The following is a 19597-nucleotide window of genomic DNA, read 5'->3' as shown; positions in this document are numbered from 1 at the left end:
CATTGCCTATCCACCGTCAACCCTTTAAGTATCATTTGTCAGTCTATTCTAGCCAATTCATGCCTCAAACCATCGAAGTTACCTTTCCTTAAGTTCAGGACCCTAGTTTCTGAATTAACTGTGTCACTCTCCATCTTAATTAAGAATTCTACCATGTTATGGTCACTCTTCCCCAAGGAGCCTCACACAACAAGATTGCTAATTAGTCCTTTCTCATTACACATCACCCAGTCTAGGATGGCCAACTCCCTAGTTGGTTCCTTGACATATTGGTCCAGAAAACCATCCCTAATACACTCCAGGAAATCCTCCTCCACCGCATTGCTACCAGTTTGGTTAGCCCAATCAATATGTAGATTAAAGTCACCCATGATAACTGCTGTACCTTTATTGCACGCTTCCTTAATTTCTTGTTTGATGCTGTCCCCAACCTCACTACTACTGTTTGGTGCTCTGTACACAACTCCCACTAGCGTTTTCTACCCTTTGGTGTTCCGTAGCTCCACCCATACAGATTCCACATCATCCAAGCTAATGTTCTTTCTTACTATTGCATTAATTTCCTCTTTAACCAGCAATGCCACCCCGCCTCCTTTTTCTTTCTGTCTATCCTTCCTAAATGTTGAATACCCCTGGATGTTGAGTTCCCAGCCTTTGTCACCCTGCAGCCATGTCTCCGTGATGCCAATTACATCATAACCGTTAACTGCTATCTGCGCAGTTAATTCGACCACCTCATTCCGAATACTCCTCGCATTGAGGCACAGAGCCTTCAGGCTTGTCTTTTTAACACACTTTGCCCCTTTAGAATTTGGCTGCAATGTGGCCCTTTTTGCCTTAGATTTCTCTGCCCTCCACTTTTACTTTTCTTCTATCTATCTTTTGCTTCTGCCACCATTCTACTTCCCTCTGTCTCCCTGCATTGGTTCCCATCCCCCTGCCATATTAGTTTAACCCCTCCCCAACAGCACTAGCAAATACTCCCCCAGGACATTGGTTCCGGTCCTGCCCAGGTGCATACTGTTCGGTTTGTACTTGTCCCACCTCCCCCAGAACTGGTTCCAATGTCCCAGGAATTTGATTCCCTCCCTTTTGCACCACTCCTCAAGCCACGTATTCATCTGAGCTATCTCGGTCCTAGATGGTTTACCCCTTATCCTTAGACTGTGACCCCTGGTTCTGGACTTTCCCAACATTGGGAACATTCTTCCTGCATCTAACCTGTCCAATCCCGTCAGAATTTTATATGCTTCTATGAGATCCCCTCTCATTCTTCTAAATTCCAGTGAATATAAGCCGAGGCGATCCAACCTTTCTTCATATGTCAGTCCTACCATCCCGGGAATCAGTCTGGTGAACCTTTGCTGCACTCCCTCAATAGCAAGAATGTCCTTCCTCAGATTAGGAGACTAAAACTGCACACAATACTCAAGGTGTGGTCTCACCAAGGCCCTGTACAACTGCAGCAAGACTTCCCTGCTCCTATACTCAAATCCTCTCACTATGAAGACCAACATGCCATTTGCTTCCTTTACTGCCTGCTGTACCTGCATGCCCATAGGGCAGGACTGTTGCTGGGGGGCTCAGATTGCTCACTGAAGTCAATGTTTTGTCCCTGCTACATGATCTTCTTTGATGTAATTTGCCTTCATCCATTTTTTCTTCTTTCTCATCCAGCTTTAGGAATGCCACTGGAACCCACAGGGACCGTTGGCACCATGAAAGGCTGGAGCACGTGGACAAAGAGGACATAATGAACCTGCTTTTGAAACTGCTATCCACAACAACGTTGTCCCGGACCACGCCGTGGATCATGATGACTGGGGGGCAGTGCTGTGTGGTGGGGTCAGGTTGGTGGAGGACCTTTGTCTTATGGATGTTTAGCGTAAGGCCCATACTTTTGTACGCCTCGGTGCAGGTGATGACGATAGCTTGGAGTGCAGCCTCTGTATGTGCGCAGACGCAGGCATCGTCCATGTTATGTAGCTCGATGACAGAGGATGGGACAGTCTTGGATCTGACCTGGAGGTGACGAAGGCTGAACAGGTTCCCACTGGTTCTGTAGTTTAGTTGCACTCCAGCGGGGAGCTTGTTGACTGTGAGGTGGAGCATGGCAGCGAGGAAGATTGAGAAGAGGGTCGGAGTGATGACGCAGCTCTGCTTGATCCCGGTTCGGACGTGGATTGGGTCTGTGGTGGATCCATTGGTGGATGATGGAACAGTAAGTAGTTTATCATTTCATTTCCGATGCTTCCCATTGGCATTCATATATGAGGTGGTGTGAGTAAACATGTCCTTGTGTACACAGCCTGGGATTGTCTGGTAGAAATCCGCTCGATAGGGACCTGGCTGGATAATGAGCAGTTCTATTGGCCAACCCAAGGGCAGGGAAGGAGCAAAGGGAAGAACTGACAACATTCCTGGCCAGGGGAACACAAGAGGAAAACTCATTGATGTAGGTCAGTTGGAAAAACTCTGGCTAAGGAAGCTGGTAGGGCCTCGGCCTGTCAACGTAAGGGAGACAGCCAAGCCCAAGTGTTACAGAGACAGTTCCTCATGGGAAGGAGAAGCTGAGATGACTTAAAGTAAAATTTCATTAATTATGACTGTTACTCTTTACTGACTGTAAAATAAAGCAGCTTAATGATTTATATCTGGCTTCATCTCACTAAAGTGCTGACCAATCCTCCTTTTGGAAGGAACGAGTAGCACAGGCGCCCTCTTGTGTGGGGAAAGTGGGTTTACTATTACACTATTACACATCTCGATATTGGGTAACAAGAGTAAACTCTTGGTCACGAGAGACACAAGTCAGTTTATAGGAGAAATAGATGTTGCTAATCTGAGAGATTATCTAACGCAGTCCCAAAATGTGCACCAGGTCCATCTGGAGCCTTCATTGCTTCAGATTAAGCCTCGTGTATCAGTTTGTGTTAAGGAGCCTGGTTTACACAGAATTACACAGGATATACAGCACAGAAACAGACCATTCGGCCCAACCAGTCCATGCGGCGTTTATGTTCCACTCAAACCTCCTCATGTAACTCTATTCCCCTCTCCCCCACCTGCTTGTCTAACCTCCCCTTAAATCCATCAATACTATTCGCCTCAACCACTCCCTGTGGTAGGGAGTTCCACATTCTCACCGCTCTCTGGGTGAAGAAGTTTCTTCAGCTTCAGTGAAATTTGGTGTTGGAGAAATCTGCCGTATTTATTATTTTCATGCTGTTTTGACTTTCTGTTTCTTTGATGTTCTACTTTTAGTAAATCTGATTACTGGCCTTGTAAGACATTCAGAAGCAGACTACACCAACAGGGTTCTGATAATTAGAGTTTTATTTAATACAAGACAAATCACAGTTAACAAGTCAGATTGCTAAAAGTCTGGCGATGGGTCCAATATGTGTGAGTTGTTCCCGATATTGTTTTACAGAACTGAGAGAGCCCCAGCGATCCAGTAATTCAGTGTTCTGTTTATTATCCGGCTTCTCATTGACGTCCGGTATGGAATATATCACATGATTTCGTTAGTTGGCACACTGCTGAGCAGTGAGGCTATCATGACCACCAGTATAATAAGCTACAGCATGAAATAATAATGATTAATCATTAAACTACATATAATTAAATGTGAAAAATAATGCTTTGAAATTAAACAGTTTTAGGCATGTAGAATTTTCTTCGTGTTCAACACCTTTGCCCAGAGATCTTCATCCACTCTTCAGCTTCCTTACAACATCTGTAATTTAATCAGCAACATTAATCATTGGGTCTTTCCAATACTTTCAGCTGAATGTCAGTTAACCATTTTTCTAGCGGTTTTTGGTGAACATTCAGTGAGCTGAAAAGCCTTTCTCCGTAAAACGAGAGTCACTTTCTACATGTGTCGAAAGGAGCTGATGTTGGCAAGGAAATGAGTTTCCCACGGGATGTGTCCCTTGCTCTTACTGCAATCACCAAGCATGGATACATGGAGCCTTTTAACTCTGTTCACACACAGCTGCGTGAGTGAAGCAAGTTTAACAGAAATTGGGAGGATTTGTTTCATCCTCACACACAAATATTGATCGATCCTCCAATATGGGCAAATGCTGCTCACACTTCATCGCACTCGATGACTCTCACACCTGCACGGTACAGTCGTTCCCTAAGTTGGAAAAGCTCTCTCGGGATTATTGACTATTGGATTCTGCAGGTACTGCCCTCGGTTCTCTGCTGTCATTATTGAAGTGTTAATCACGGTAGTGCAAAATTGCTGTGCGTGCATTAATGTACTATGACAGAATGAGATAAGCAATTGCGAAAAGGTCACAAGACGATGAGCAAGAAAGAAACCAATAACACCAGATGCTGGCCTTGGATAAGGAAGTAAGCCCAGACAAAGACAGAAAAGTCTGTTGTGTAGACTCTTTTGCAATGACAGATGTAGAAGCAGTCATGTGTGACCTTTGCGGTTTACGGCTTTAAATACCCATTTTTTGTAATCCCAAGTCGAGTAGTAGCCTTTGCAACTCCCCTGGATCCTTGTATGTAATTAATTGTGTGTGTTTTCAAACTCACTAACGTAGTCTCGGAGTAGATTTAATTGTACCTCGGGGTTTGCCCCTAACAGTTTTGGCGCTGCGAGCAGGGTGTACCGGTAAGCCCTCCTGACCGAGACCCGAACATACGGGGATAAGGTTGGATTTCACGACATCCCAGAAATTGGAACGTCGAACCGGCAGGCGTGAGGCTACCGGACACCCAACAAACAAGTGAGACTTGGAGAGGTTTGATAACAGACACAGTGAGTAGAAATAAAGTAGAATATAAGTAAGATAAGTGGTGTGTAAGAGAAACGAGTGTCCCCGTCACTTCAATTGTCACAAACTATCTCAATCACCTAACTTGAGCCAGAATTAAGAGGGCCAATGCCCCACGTGATGACCAAGGATGAAGGTTGAAGGGAACACCGGGAGGACAAAGTGACGGTGGAAACCTGTGAGTGACCGTGTGATACGCAGGAACTGGTGTGAGAGTTGGGGGATAATCCCATCGCAATAAATAAGTGACAGAGTAGAAGAAGGCCCGCGTGAAGAGACTCATTCGCATAGGAAGCGAGGGAACGTCAGATCACATAATGGCCAAGGGAAGACCTTGAATGGGGGCCAGGAGGGTCTCTCAGTAGGTTCTATGCAGACGACCAGAAGGGCTTAATAGATCAAATGATTAAAGACGGGTGGGATCCCTCGGCTATTCCCAAGGAGCAAAAGAATTGGTGGGAGAAACAGAAACAGAAAAAGGCAAAGAAAGCCGGAGTACTTTTAGTATATCAGTTATGTGTGTTACAAAGTAAAACCAAACAATTAGTAGAGAAAAGTAAGGAAACAGAAGCCGAGAATAAGAAATGGAGAGAGCGGTATGAACAAACCGGCAAGTGGGAGGGGATCAGTTATGACCTCCCTCCGATTTATGTTGCCACAGTAGCAGCCTCGGCTCCTCCCTTTGATGAGGAGACCGAGATGGAAGGGTCAAATTCAGTAAATACAGAAAGGGCAGCCCCTCTTAGGGTAACCCAGGGCATACAGGGAGGGGACCCCCGATATCAATACCACACTTTCACCCCCACAGAAAAACAAATGATGCATCAGGATTTGGGGAGTCTACAACCATGGAAGAGAAATGTAGAATTTTGGCAAAAGTTATAAGAATTGTATGAGGCCCACGATATACATGAGCGAGATGTCTACCAAATAGTTCGGGCTAAGTGTCCAAAGGACCGGTGGACAGGGCTAGCTCCCCCTCACAGTGTAACGGTACATGGATACCTGCCGTGGGTGCCACAAGGGCACAACGGGACGCTGCCAGAACGGGGTGCGTCCAGGCTGTACAGGCCTTAATGGGAGCATCCACTCCAAATTGGGGATTGATAGTGCAGACCCACCAGAAAAAGGGAGAAAACGCCAATGACTACGGAGAGAGGTGATGGGTCCAATACCAAGAATCCTCGGGACAGGCGGCCCCGAACAGAGATGACCCAGTCTTCGTTTAAGGATGGCCTTTCGGCCAACCATCAAAAGATCTTAAAAATGGGGGTGGTAGTCGCGGACACCTATGACCAAGCTGTCCAGTGGGCATGCCACATTAACTCTGGGCGAATAAAACAAGAAGTGGCCGCGGCTAAGAGTAGTAAGAGTACGGGCCGAGGGGAATGCTACAACTGTGGCAAGGTGGATCATTTTGCCGCCGACTGTAGGGCCCCAAAAGACCAACCGTCCGATGTGACAATTGCGGGAAAAAGGGACATGCCACTGATAAATGTTGGGCGCCCAAGGAGAAAAGAAATAGTCAGTCAGGCCTTAGAGTAGAGGAGATGAACCGACAGCAGCTAATCACAGCACTGAGGAACTTAGGAATAGACTGAAGGCCAGCGGCCCCCATGGAGCAGGGAGAGGATCCGCGTATTCACATAACAGCGCTGTTAGGGGGCCGGCAGTGTGATATGTTAGTGGATACCGAAGCATCGGTATCTATGACAGATATTTCCTTACCCACAACTAAACATGTGGTCCATATAACTGGGGTGGGAGGATCTGCCACCACAGCCAACCAGAGTGAAGTAATTCTATTGGGGATAGCCGGTATTCTGATCCCGGCACAATTTTATGTCTGCCAAATGCAGAAGGGACCATATTGGGGATCGACCTCCTGGAACAGTTAGGGGCAATAATAGACCCACAGAGTAAGAGAATAGTTTGGAGAAATAAGGGAGGACGCAAAATCACGATGTACGGGGAACAGACTAATTTGCACAATCACGCAAAGGTCGGAAGTGTGCAACTTCTCACCCGAGATTGGGATACAGCAGGAGACTATGGCCCATTATGTGAACAAATGAGGGAAGTGTGGGCTCAATTGAAGCAGGATTGTGGGCTGGTAAAGACCAAGCCAGTGGTCATTCCTGGGCCCGAACACCCTCCTCATAAGCAATACCCCATTAAACCTGAAGCCCGAGAGGCCGTAAAACAAATAGTGCAGGACCTCTTGTGGAGCAGTGTCCTTCGGGAAGCCGAAAGCACTACGAGCCCCCAACCTGGCCCGTAAAGAAACCAGATGGGTCATAACGATTGACCATAGACTATACGGCGTTAAATAAAGTAACTCCCCGCCAGCACCCTATTGTAGCAAGCCCAGCGACCATATTTAATGGACAGAAACCAGAACATAAAATATTCTCCGTTAGATATAGCTAATTGATTTTGGTCCATACCATTAGCCCAGGAGTCCCAAGATAAATTTGCATTCACGGTCGGGGATAGGCAGTACACTTGGACATGAGTGCCCCAGGGTTTTCACAATAGTCCGGCAATATTTCACCGAACTATGAGTCAAGCCTTGGAGACCGTAGATTTAGCCCCCTACCGAAGTACCATCCTCCAATATGTGGACGATCTGTTGATTGCCTCAGAGGACGAGAGAGGACATATGGGGGCTCTAATAGAAACCCTAGAAGTCTTAAAGAAAGCGAGATTTAAGGTAAACTCCAAGAAAGCTCAGATCGGATTGAAGGAGGTACAGTACTTGGGGCACCAACTGTCGTAGGGGACAAAAACAATGCCCCACAACAGAAAGGAAGCAATTCGTATTTTGCCCCGACCGAAAACGGTCCGAGGAGTGCGTAAAGTATTGGGACCCTTTAACTACTGCAGGAACTTTATAGCTAACTTCGCAGCAATCGCGGAACCCATACAGAGACTTGTTAAGGGAGGAAAACCAGCTCTAGAAAGTGTGGAGTGGGGCCCGGAACAAGAAACAGCATACGGCCCGATAAAGGAAGCCCTGATGTCGGCACCAGGCCTAGGACTGCCAAATATGAACGCACCGTTTCACATTCATTGTGAAAAGGAGGGCAGGTTTTACGGAGCAGTAGTTACTCAAATGCATGGAGACTGAGCCCACCCAGTAGTGTACTATTCCACCCAACAGTTGCCCGTGGCAGGAGGTCTGTCAAGATGTGTAGCAGCCTTGGACTGTGCAACATGGGCGGTGAAAGTTAGTGAGCCAGTAGTAATGACAGGGGAGGTTATACTACATACCAAACATACCTTGGTGGAAATGCTCAACACCGGGAAATTGCGCTCCGTGTCCAACGTCCGCCGGGCCAAATGGGAAGCAGTATTACTTCCCTTAGATGGGTCCGTAAAAATTGTACGAGACCCGGGGAGAACCCGGCAGAGGGCCTCTTATCCGTGAGTGAGCCTCATGAGTGCCAGGCACAGGAATGGGAAGACTCACCTGGACACATAAGTGAGATTCCCCTTGAAAACCCCAAGCTGATCCTGTACGTGGATGGGTCCCAGAAATATATTCAGGGGACCCCGCATATGGGATGGGCAGTGGTAGACACTGTCCGAAAGGGAAGGTTGGACGGAGGACTGTCGGCCCAAATAGCTGAACTCACTGCCCTGACTGAAGCCCTCCAACTGGCCGAAGGCCAGCGGGCAAATATATATACAGATAGCCGCTATGCCTTCGGGGTAGTCCATGGCTACATATTGCCTGGGCAAGGAGAGAGTTCGTCACTTCGGGCCTGGAGGCTATCAAACATGAAGGCCGAATCAGACTACTATTAGACGCCGCCATTAAACCCGCAGAGGCAGCGGTGATCAAGGTTAAGGCTCACCAGAAAGTAGTAAACAATGTCCAACGGGGCAATGAAGCAGCGGATAAAGCGGCACAGGAAGCAGGTATATCCTTAGAAGTGCAGGAAGAAGTTGTATGTAGTATCATTACAAGGGAAGATATAGACATTGTGAGATTACATGCCGATGTAAGTGATGAAGAAAAAGATTGGGGTACAAAAGGAGGGAGCCCGGGTGACGACTTTGTATGGAGGAAAGATGGGAAGGTGATAGCCCCGGCTTGTATTAGACAAATGCTCCTGGAACTACACTACGGCATCAGTCATGTCGGACGGAACGTCATGATGACAAACATAACTGGGGATTGGTGGTGGCCAGGAATGAGACGGGACGTAGCTAAGTACTGTCAGCAATGTGTCACATGTGCCCAGCACAACCCAGGAAAGGCCGTTAAGGTTAGAATGGCTCACCAACCACGACCAAGGGGGCCGTGGGAGTGTATACAGATAGACTTCACGGGACCTTTACCATCCTCAAGGGGCAAGGAATACTGTCTGCATAAGAACATAGGAACATAAGAATTAGGAACAGGAATAGACCATGTAGCCCCTCGAGCCTGCTCCGCCATTCAACAAGATCATGACTGATCTGGTCGTGGACTCAGCTCCACTTACCCGCCCGTTCCCCGTAACCCTTAATTCCCTTATTGGTTAAAAATCTATCTATCTGTGACTTGAATACATTCAATGAGCTAGCCTCAACTGCTTCCTTGGGCAGAGAATTCCACAGATTCACAACCCTCTGGGCGAAGAAATTCCTTCGAAACTCAGTTTTAAATTGGCTCCCCCGTATTTTGAGGCTGTGCCCCCTAGTTCTAGTCTCCCCGACCAGTGGAAACAACCTCTCTGCCTCTATCTTGTCTATCCCTTTCATTATTTTAAATGTTTCTATAAGATCACCCCTCATCCTTCTGAACTCCAACGAGTAAAGACCCAGTCTACCCAGTCATAAGGTAACCCCCTCATCTCCGGAATCAGCCTCGTGAATCGTCTCTGTACCCCCTCCAAACCCAGTATATCCTTCCTTAAGTAAGGTGACCAAAACTGCACGCAGTACTCCAGGTGCGGCCTCACCAATACCCTGTACAGTTGCAGCAGGACCTCCCTACTTTTGTACTCCATCCCTCTCGCAATGAAGGCCAACATTCCATTCGCCTTCCTGATTACCTGCTGCACCTGCAAACTAACTTTTTGGGATTCATGCACAAGGACCCCCAGGTCCCTCTGCACCGCAGCATATTGTAATGTCTCCCCATTCAAATAATATTCCCTTTTACTGTGTTTTTTTCCAAGGTGGATGACCTCACATTTTCCGACATTGTATTCCATCTGCCAAACCTTAGCCCATTCGCTTAACCTATCTAAATCTCTTCGCAGCCTCTCTGTACACCTCTATCCACCAATCTTGTTATATCCTCAAAGAATTCCAGTAAATTAGTTAAACATGATTTCCCCTTCATGAATCCATGCTGCGTCTACTTGGTTGCACTATTCCTATCTAGATGTTCCGCTATTTCTTCCTTAATGATAGCTTCAAGCATTTTCCCCACTACAGATGTTAAACTAACCGGCCTATAGTTACCTGCCTTTTGTCTGCCCACTTTTTTAAACAGAGGCATTACGTTAGCTGCTTTCTAATCCGCTGGTACCTCCCCAGAGTCCAGACAATTTTAGTAGATTATAACGAATGCATCTGCTATAACTTCCGCCATCTCTTTTAATACCCTGGGATGCATTTCATCAGGACCAGGGGACTTGTCTACCTTGAGTCCCATTAGCCTGTCCGCTAGTGATAGTGATTGTCTCAAGGTCCTACCTTCCGACATTCCCGTGACCAGCAATTTTTGGCATGGTTTTTGTGTCTTCCACTGTGAAGACCGAAGCAAAATAATTGTTTAAGGTCTCAGCCATTTCCACATTTCCTATTATTAAATCCCCCTTCTCATCTTCTAAGGGACCAACATTTACTTTAGTCACTCTTTTCCGTTTTATATATCGGTAAAAGCTTTTACTATCTGTTTTTATGGTTTGCGCAAGTTTACTTTCATAATCTATCTTTCCTTTCTTTATTGCTTTCTTAGTCATTCTTTGCTGTCATTTAAAATTTTCCCAATCTTCTAGTGTCCCACTAATCTTGGCCACCTTATACGCATTGGTTTTTAATTTGATACTCTCCTTTATTTCCTTGGTTATCCGCGGCTGGTTATCCCTTCTCTTACCGCCCTTCTTTTTCACTGGAATATATTTTTGTTGAGCACTATGAAAGAGCTCCTTAAAAGTCCTCCACTGTTCCTCAATTGTGCCACCATTTAGTCTGTGTTTCCAGTCTACTTTAGCCAACTCTGCCCTCATCCCACTGTAGTTCCCTTTGTTTAAGCATAGTACGCTCGTTTGAGACACTACTTCCTCACCCTCAATCTGTATTACAAATTCAACCATACTGTGATCACTCATTCCGAGAGGATCTTTGACCAGGAGATTGTTTATTATTCCTGTCTCATTACACAGGACCAGATCTAAGATAGCTTGCTCCCTTGTAGGTTCTGTAACATACTGTTCTAAGAAACAATCCCATATGCATTCTATGAATTCCTCCTCAAGGCTACCCCGTGCGATTTGATTTGACCAATCGATATGTAGGTTAAAATCCCCCATGATTACTGCTGTTCCTTTTTCACATGCCTCCATTATTCCCTTGATTATTGCCCGCCCCACCATGAAGTTATTATTTGAGGGCCTATAAACTATGCCCATCAGTGACTTTTTCCCCTTACTATCTTTAATCTCCACCCACAATGATTCAACATTTTGTTCATTAGAGCCAATATCATCTCTCCACAACTGCCCTGATATCATCCTTTATTAACAGAGCTACCCCACCTCCTTTCCTTTCTTGTCTATCTTTCCAAATTGTAAGATACCCCTGTATGTTTAATTCCCAGTCTTGGCCACCCTGCAACCACGTTTCTGTAATGGCCACCAAATCATACCCATTTGTAATGATTTGTGCCGTCAACTCATTTACTTTATTTCGAACGCTGTGTATGTTTAGATAGAGTGCTTTAATACTAGTTTTTAAAACATGATTTTTAGTTTTGACCCCTCCTGCAGCCCCTTTATATTCATACATATTGTCCCTTCCTATCACCTTGTGGTTTTCACTTACCCCAGTGCTACTCTGCTCTGTTGCCTCCTGTCTTTTGCATTCTTTCTTGGGGTCCTGTTCATCTGAGCTCTCACCCACTCTAACTAGCTCAGAGCCCTCTCCTGGGTTCCAAATACTCCTCGCATTGAGGCACCAAGCTTTCATGCTTGCCTTTTTATTACACTTTGACCCTTTAGAATTTTGCTGTACAGTGGCCCGTTTTGTTTTTTGCCTTGGGTTTCTCTGCCCTCCACTTTTACTCATCTCCTTTCTGTCTTTTGCTTCTGTCTCCATTTTGTTTCCCTCTGTCTCCCTGCACTGGTTCCCATCCCCCTGCCATATTAGTTTAACTCCTCCCCAACAGCTCTAGCAAACACTCCCCCAGGACATTGGTTCCGGTCCTGCCCCAGACCGTCCGGTTGGTACTGGTCCCACCTCCCCCAGAAGCAGTTCCAATGCCCCAGGAATTTGAATCCCTCCCTGCTGCACCACTGCTCAAGCCACGTATTCATCTGCGCTATCCTGCGATTCCTACTCTGACTAGCAGGTGGCACTGGTTTCAATCCCGAGATTACTACTTTTGAGGTCCTACTTTTTAATTTAGCTAAGAATAATCTGGTAATAATAGATCAGTTTACGCGGTGGGTAGAAGCGTTCGCCACATGAAACTGCACCGCAATCACGGTGGCCCCAATATTGGCAGAGGAAGTAATCCCACGTTGGGACGTTACTATCCAAATCGATTCCGACCAGGGAACCCATTTTACCAGACAAATAATGAAGGAGGTGTGTGCTATGTTGGGTATTAGACAGAAGTTTCATATTCCCTACCACCCGCAAAGCTCTGGGAAGGTAGAACGTATGAACAGGACACTTAAAACAGCCCCAGCAAAGGCCATCCAAGAGACGGGACAAGCTTGGGCGGATTTACTACCCACAATCTTGATGAGACAAAGGGCAACTCCTAACCGAGTGACGGGATTAACTCCATGAGTTGATGACAGGCAGGGCGATGCACCTGCCGGAAGGAATCATAACTGGGGGATCCGACATAGGACCCCTGAGGGATCGGATTAGAAAGTACGTCTTGGAACTGAGTGAGCAACTTAAGGAATTGAGGAAGGAAGTGAGGGAACGGCAGGCAGGCAGGGATGAACAGAAGGAATTGGAGGACCAGGGGGAGGTCCCACAGGTAGGTGTGAAGGTAATGGTAAAATGTCTGCCAGGACGAACGGGATTTGCTCCCCGTTGGTCTGGTCCACTTGAAGCCCTAATTAGCGGAGATACGTGTGCCTGCATAGATATGGGTGGGGTTGGCCGATTGGAACATTGGTCTCAGCTCAAAGAATATGAATCCACGACCCCAGCACAAGTGAACAAAACAAATAACCCTGTCTTCATACACATTCTTGGAAACTGAAGGCGGACGCATCAGCAGAAAACGTCGGAATAAAGACGATCCAAGATGAATGTGTTACGCGATATTATGTGCGGTTTGTTTTTTTGTGTAATTGTAATATGTAGCCTAGGGAGGACTCAGGCCAGAGTACCCCCATGGACCAAGAGAGAGTTGTATGTGAACACCTTTTTGTACATGTCAAACACCTATGCCAAGAAAGCCAATGCTGCCAGCTGTTGGGTCTGTGCCCATGTCCCCACACACTCGGAGGAAGGAATCCCCCTACAATCAATCCCATTTAGTGATAATGAGATGGCCAGCTGAATGTTTGGAGTTAGAACAGATTCCACACGCGTTGGCTCTTATGCCATAGAGGCAGACGGTAGCACCATAATAAAACTGAAAAGTCATGGGTATAATCCAGAACAGTGTAGTGGGTGGAGACGATCAACCTATAACGATTCCTATCTACCACCGTTCCTGAGAACAAGGTGTAAGAAGGGACAGGGAGGGGGGCTATGCCTCACAAGGCAGGAACGACCGGAAGATCCTATTGTGGGGTACAGTAACTGCACATATAGCCTTACCTTACCTGCCAAAGGGGGTAGGGTGACACTCCCGTCATTAAACGGAAACGGTGACTTTTCGATCCAATGGGACCCCCCAGTGATAAATAAGTATACATCCAGCAACGGGACTCATTTTGTGTACGGTCACAGGGCCTACCCCTGGTTGCCCCGAGAATGGATGGGTTCTTGTTATCTGGCTTATATTGTACCCTACATGTATCACCTGGGTTCTCTGAAGGACCTCCACCGGAGAGCCAGGCGAGCCATCACGGAACTGAAAGATTCTGGGCCATTGCATCTCCCTGGTATGGAGCGGGTAAATTGGCGAGGGAATCCATTAACATGGCTTCCGTCCTGGAACAGGTGGCCAACGATACAGCTAAGCCCTAGTTAAGGTTAATGCAGAGATGGTAGCCCTCCGCACAGTAGCTCTGCAAAACCAGGTGGCCCTTGACTATGTGTTGGCAGAAAAAGGGAGAACCTGTGCCCTCATCGGGGCCGAATGTTGTACATACATCCCGGATAGCTCGGGAGAAATTACCGATCTGGCAGGGTATATCCAAGAAGAGGTTAAAAAGCTTAAGCAACCACCAGCCTCCACGTTGTAGGACTGGTTCTCAGGGTGGTTAGGATCTATGGGAACGTCACTAATCCAAGGTCTGGCTACCTTTGTGGTGGTGGTAATAATGCTGTATTGCCTATGTATGTTACTTAAATGTTGTATAAGCGAAGCACTGTCATCTTTACTATCGAGCAGACCTGTAACCCAACCGCCCTCAAACTACAAGAACCGAGCGGTGTCTCAGAAGGTGGCGTACACTCGCCCAAAACACCTATATAATGAGGTTTTACAAGCACCAGAATGAGGTGCGACAGGAGATGGGAACCTGGATCCCGGAGTGGATACCCTGGGGCTCAGGAACCGGCACATCACATCACCAACTTCTGCATGAAGACCAGGTATACGTTGGCCTAGAAATATGTATTAAAAAATTTTTGGCCAAATGAGGGATTGAAGGGTTAATCGCGGTCGTGCAAAATTGCTGTGCTTGTATTTATGTAATTAATGACAGAATGAGATAAGCAATTGCGAAAAGGTCACAAGACGATGAGCAAGAAAGAAATCAAAGCACCAGACGCTGGCTGAAGATGAGGAAGTAAGCCCAGACAAAGACGGGAAAAAAAAATTGTTGAGTAGACCTTTTTGCAATGACAGATGGATAAGCAGTGACATATGACCTTTACGGTTTATGGCTTTAAATACTCATTTTTTGTAATCCCAAATTGAATTGTAGCCTTTACAGCTCCCCTGGATCCTTGTATGTAATAAGCTGTATGTGTTTTCAAACTCTCTAACATAGTCCCGGGGTAGATTTAATTCTACCTCGGGGTTTTCCACTAACAATTATAAAGGATTTCAACATATTGTAAAATTTGCTCACAATACCAAATGTGGGTCCACAGGTACAGGTAAGGGAGATTCCTGAACATGTCCAATCATTGCAGGGCAACGATCAAACAATAAATGGAATGCTGAACCACATCACTCAAAGAGCAGTGTGTTAGTCAGGGATAGTCATGCTCAAGGCCTACTGGTCAGACCACACTTGAGAGCACTGTGTCCAGCCCTGGTCACTGAGACACTGGTCAGACCACACTTGGAGTTCGGTGTCCAACCCTGGTCATTGAGACACTGGTCAGACCACACTTGGAGTTCAGTGTCCAGTCCTGGTCACTGAGACATTGGTCAGACCACACTTGGAGTTCAGTGTCCAGCCCTGGTCACTGAGACACTGGGCAGGCCACACTTGGAGCACTGTGTCCAGCCCTGGTCACTGAGACACTGGTCAGACCACACTTGGAGTTCAGTGTCCAGCCCTGGTCACTGAGACACGAGGCAGACATTCAAATCCTGAGGAAGTTCAGATAAAGAGTCTGATCCTGTTGTCAGAGAACTGAGTTATAAGGAAAGACTTTGGGCTTTTCAGCTTTGAAAGGAGGCATCAGAGAGGTGGCCTTACAGAAATATACAAGATCAAAATAGTACAGGAAGAATCAAATCCCTAATATTACTTCAAACAAAGCCATCACCATAGACTTGATCAACATTTGAGGATGGGTTAGTTGGTTATATAGGAGGCTGAAGGAGAGCAGGATAGTGGGATTTGGGAACTGAGCCGGCATATGGGATCAGGACCATTGCTCGCTGGAGGATCCACACCAACACAGACCAGCTGGGTCCAACGGCCTGTTTACAGGTTGTAATTCTATGCAATATTGCGACCACAGAAATGGGACAAAATTAAGGAGAATTTACTCTTCAAAAAGTGACACATAATCTCTGGTGATACTTACTGAATCTGTGTTTTACTCTCTGCGGTTCATTCAGTCTTGCGATCTGTCTATCTGTCTGCACCAGTTTCAGAGCTCGATCCGTGCCTCCAACCATGAGATTTCCTTCTTCCCTTCCGACCACGTCTCCCCCGACCCCGGCTTTTTGCTTTTGAACCTTTTTTCCTCCTGCAACGCCAGTTTCTCCGTCCTCTGCGACGCTTCTAAATCAAATGGCATTATTTATATCTCAGTCCAGAAAACAGAATTTTCTTTACATATACATTTTTCTAGAATAGAACATTAATATTAAATATCTGAAGAATGGCCCTCTGACGAACCAATCAAGTCACATTTGCAGTTAAACCTGTCAATGCTCAGTACAGTGCCCTCCCTCGGTTTAACTCTGCATCGGACAGAGGTGTGTCAGCGTGGCTCAGGACCGGAGCTTCTTCCTCGGAGTGCACCGATCCTCGGATCAATCCCCACGGCATGGGGTGGAGACCTTTATCCAGCCCAAGGTTCAGTGCGGGACTGGGGGAGTGCTGCACTGTCGGTGGGGCTGGGGGAGTGCTGCACTGTCGGTGGGGGAGTGCTGCACTGTCGGTGGGACTGGGGGAGTGCTGCACTGTTAGTGGGGCTGGGGGAGTGCTGCACTGTCGGTGGGGGAGTGCTGCACTGTCGGTGGGGCTGGGGGAGTGCTGCACTGTCGGTGGGGCTGGGGGAGTGCTGCACTGTCGGTGGGGCTGGGGGAGTGCTGCACTGTCGGTGGGGCTGGAGGAGTGCTGCACTGTCGGTGGGGCTGGGGGAGTGCTGCACTGTCAGTGGGGCTGGGGAGTGCTGCACTGTCGGTGGGGGAGTGCTGCACTGTCGGTGGGGCTGGGGGAGTGCTGTACTGTCGGTGGGGGAGTGCTGCACTGTCGGTGGGGCTGGGGGAGTGCTGCACTGTCGGTGGGGCTGGGGGAGTGCTGCACTGTTGGTGGGGCTGGGGGAGTGCTGCACTGTCAGTGGGGCTGGGGGAGTGCTGCACTGTCGCTGGGGCTGGGGGAGTGCTGCACTGTCGGTGGGGGAGTGCTGCACTGTCGGTGGGGCTGGGGGAGTGCTGCACTGTCAGTGGGGCTGGGGAGTGCTGCACTGTCGATGGGGGAGTGCTGCACTGTCGGTGGGGGAGTGCTGCACTGTTGGTGGGGCTGGGGGAGTGCTGCACTGTCGGTGGGGGAGTGCTGCACTGTCGGTGGGGCTGGGAGAGTGCTGCACTGTCGGTGAGGCTGGGGGAGTGCTGCACTGTCGGTGGGGCTGGGGGAGTGCTGCACTGTCAGTGGGGCTGGGAGAGTGCTGCACTGTCGGTGGGGCTGGGGGAGTGGATAAATACCGCAATCTTCCCCATGCGAATGCCCTGGCTTCCGAGATGCAGAGGGTCTGTCGAGCTGGAGCGTGACCAATTGCAAAAGCCGGTTTTCGGCGTATGCGCGTTGTGTGCTGAAAGCCAGCTTTTGCGATGCCTTCCTGGGTCCGTACACACACTGTACACACCCCACGCGCACCCCGTATGCATCCCGTACACACCTCGTACACATCCCGTACACACACTGTACACACCCCGTACACATACTGTACACACCCCGCGCACACCCTGCGCGCACCCCGTACGCACCCCGTACACATTCCGTACACACACTGTACACACCCCGTACACACCTCGTACACACTCCGCGCACACCCTGGGCACACTCCGTACACACTCCGTACAGATCCAGTGAGGCCGGGATTTCCAGGCCAGAGATTTTTTAAATACATCGGTTCGGGGCGGGGGGGGGGAGCGGGGGAAGGGGCCGGGGGTGCAGTGGGGGTGGTTAAAAAAAGGAGCATAGGGAGCCAAGTATTTGTCAGAGGTTCTGGTCTGAAATTGTTGAACTCGATGTTGAGGCCAGAGGCTGTAAAGTGCCGAAACGAAAGATGAGGTGCTGTTCCTCGAGCTTGCGTTGAGCTTCATTGGAACAGTTTAGGAGGCTGAGGATGGAGAGGTCAGAGTGGGAGTGGAGAGGGGAATTAAAGTGACAGGCGACCGGAAGCTCAGGGTCACACTTCCGGACAGAACCGAGGTGTTCTGCAAAACGGTCACCCAATCTGCATTTGGTCTCCCCAATGTAGAGGAAACCACATTGTGAGCAGCGAATACAGTATACTGCATTGCAAGAAGTACAAGTGAATCGCTGTTTCACCTACAGGGAGTGTTTGGGGCCCTGGACAGTGGGAAGGGAGGAGGTAAAAGGGCAGGTGTTGCATCCTGTGTTTGCACGGGAAGGTACCGTGGGAAGGGGAGGGGGTGCGGAATGGACCAGGGTGTCGCAGAGGGAGCGGTCCCTTTGGAATGGTGAGAGGGGAGGGGAGGGGGAGATGTGATTGGTGGTGGGATCAAGCTGGAGATGGCGGAATGTGGAACATGGAGGCTGGTGGTGTGAAAGGTGAGGACATGGGGAACCCTGTCGTGGTTCTGAGAGGGAGGGGAAAGGGTGAGAGCAGAGGCGCGGGAAATGGCACGGACACGGTCGAGGGCCGTGTTAACCATGGCAGAGGGGAATCCTCAGTTGAGGAAAAAGGAACACATGTCAGAGGCACTAGCATGGAAGATGGCATTGTCAGAACAGATGCGATGGAGACGGAGAAACTGGGAGAATGGAATGGAGTCTTTACTCATAGCGGGGTGGGAGGAGGTGTAGCCCAGGTAGCTGTGGGGGTCAGTGGGCTTATGGTGAATGTTTGTCAATCGTCTATCCCCAGAGATGAAGGCAGAGAAGTCAAGGAAGGGAAGTGGAAAGTTAGAGATAGACCATGTGAAGGTGAGGGAAGGGTGGGAATTAGATGCAAGGTGAATGAAATTTTCTAGTTCAGGGCGAGAGCAGCAAACGGCACCGATACAGTCATAGCCGAAATTGATGCCGTTCCTCCTGTTAATGAATTATGTTGAAATTCTCTGAGAGTCTCAGCATAGGCCAGCATCGAAAAACCAGTGTCCAACTAGTGGAAATTAGTTAAGAGCAAGAGGATAACTAAAGAAAGGATAGGGCCTATTAGGGACCATGAGGGTAATCTGTGTGTGGAGGCGGAAGATGTTGGTATGGTTCTTAATGAATACTTTGCATCTGTTTTCACAAAGGAAAGGGGCAATGCAGATACTGCTATCAAGGAGGAGTGTGAAATTCTGGATGAAATAAACATAGTGAGAGAGGAGTTTTAAGGGGTTTAGCAGCTTTGAAAGTGGATAAGTCCCCAGGCCCGGATGAAATGCATCCCAGGCTGTGAGCGAAGCAAAAGAGGAAATAGCAGAGGCCTTGACCATCATTTTCCAATCCTCTTTGGATCTGGGCATGGTGCCAGAGGACTGAAGGACTGCTAATGTGGTACCTTTGTTTAAGAAGAGAAAAAAGGATAGGCCAAGTAATTACAGGCCTGTCAGCCTAACCTCAGTGGTG

At 48.1% G+C, this 19597-nt stretch overlaps 1 protein-coding gene across 1 annotated transcript in view; it reads right to left on the bottom strand.

The window, feature by feature from the left end:
• Positions 1 to 3318: 3318 nt before the first annotated feature.
• LOC139235147 (threonine-rich protein-like) overlaps positions 3319 to 19597 on the bottom strand; it is a 29414-nt gene continuing 13135 nt past the window's right edge. Inside the window, exons 5-6 of the mRNA XM_070866372.1 lie at positions 16149 to 16348; positions 3319 to 3739 (exon numbers count right to left, since the gene is read on the bottom strand). Of these exons, the coding sequence (XP_070722473.1) occupies positions 16196 to 16348 (153 nt within the window). The 3' untranslated portion in view covers positions 3319 to 3739; positions 16149 to 16195. The remainder of the gene's footprint in view (positions 3740 to 16148; positions 16349 to 19597) is intronic.

The sequence above is a fragment of the Pristiophorus japonicus genome, chromosome 2, assembly GCF_044704955.1.
Source record: "Pristiophorus japonicus isolate sPriJap1 chromosome 2, sPriJap1.hap1, whole genome shotgun sequence".
Taxonomy (NCBI): Eukaryota; Metazoa; Chordata; class Chondrichthyes; family Pristiophoridae; genus Pristiophorus; species Pristiophorus japonicus.
Note: the sequence above shows the minus strand (reverse complement) of the source record. Positions and strands in the feature narration are given on the sequence as shown.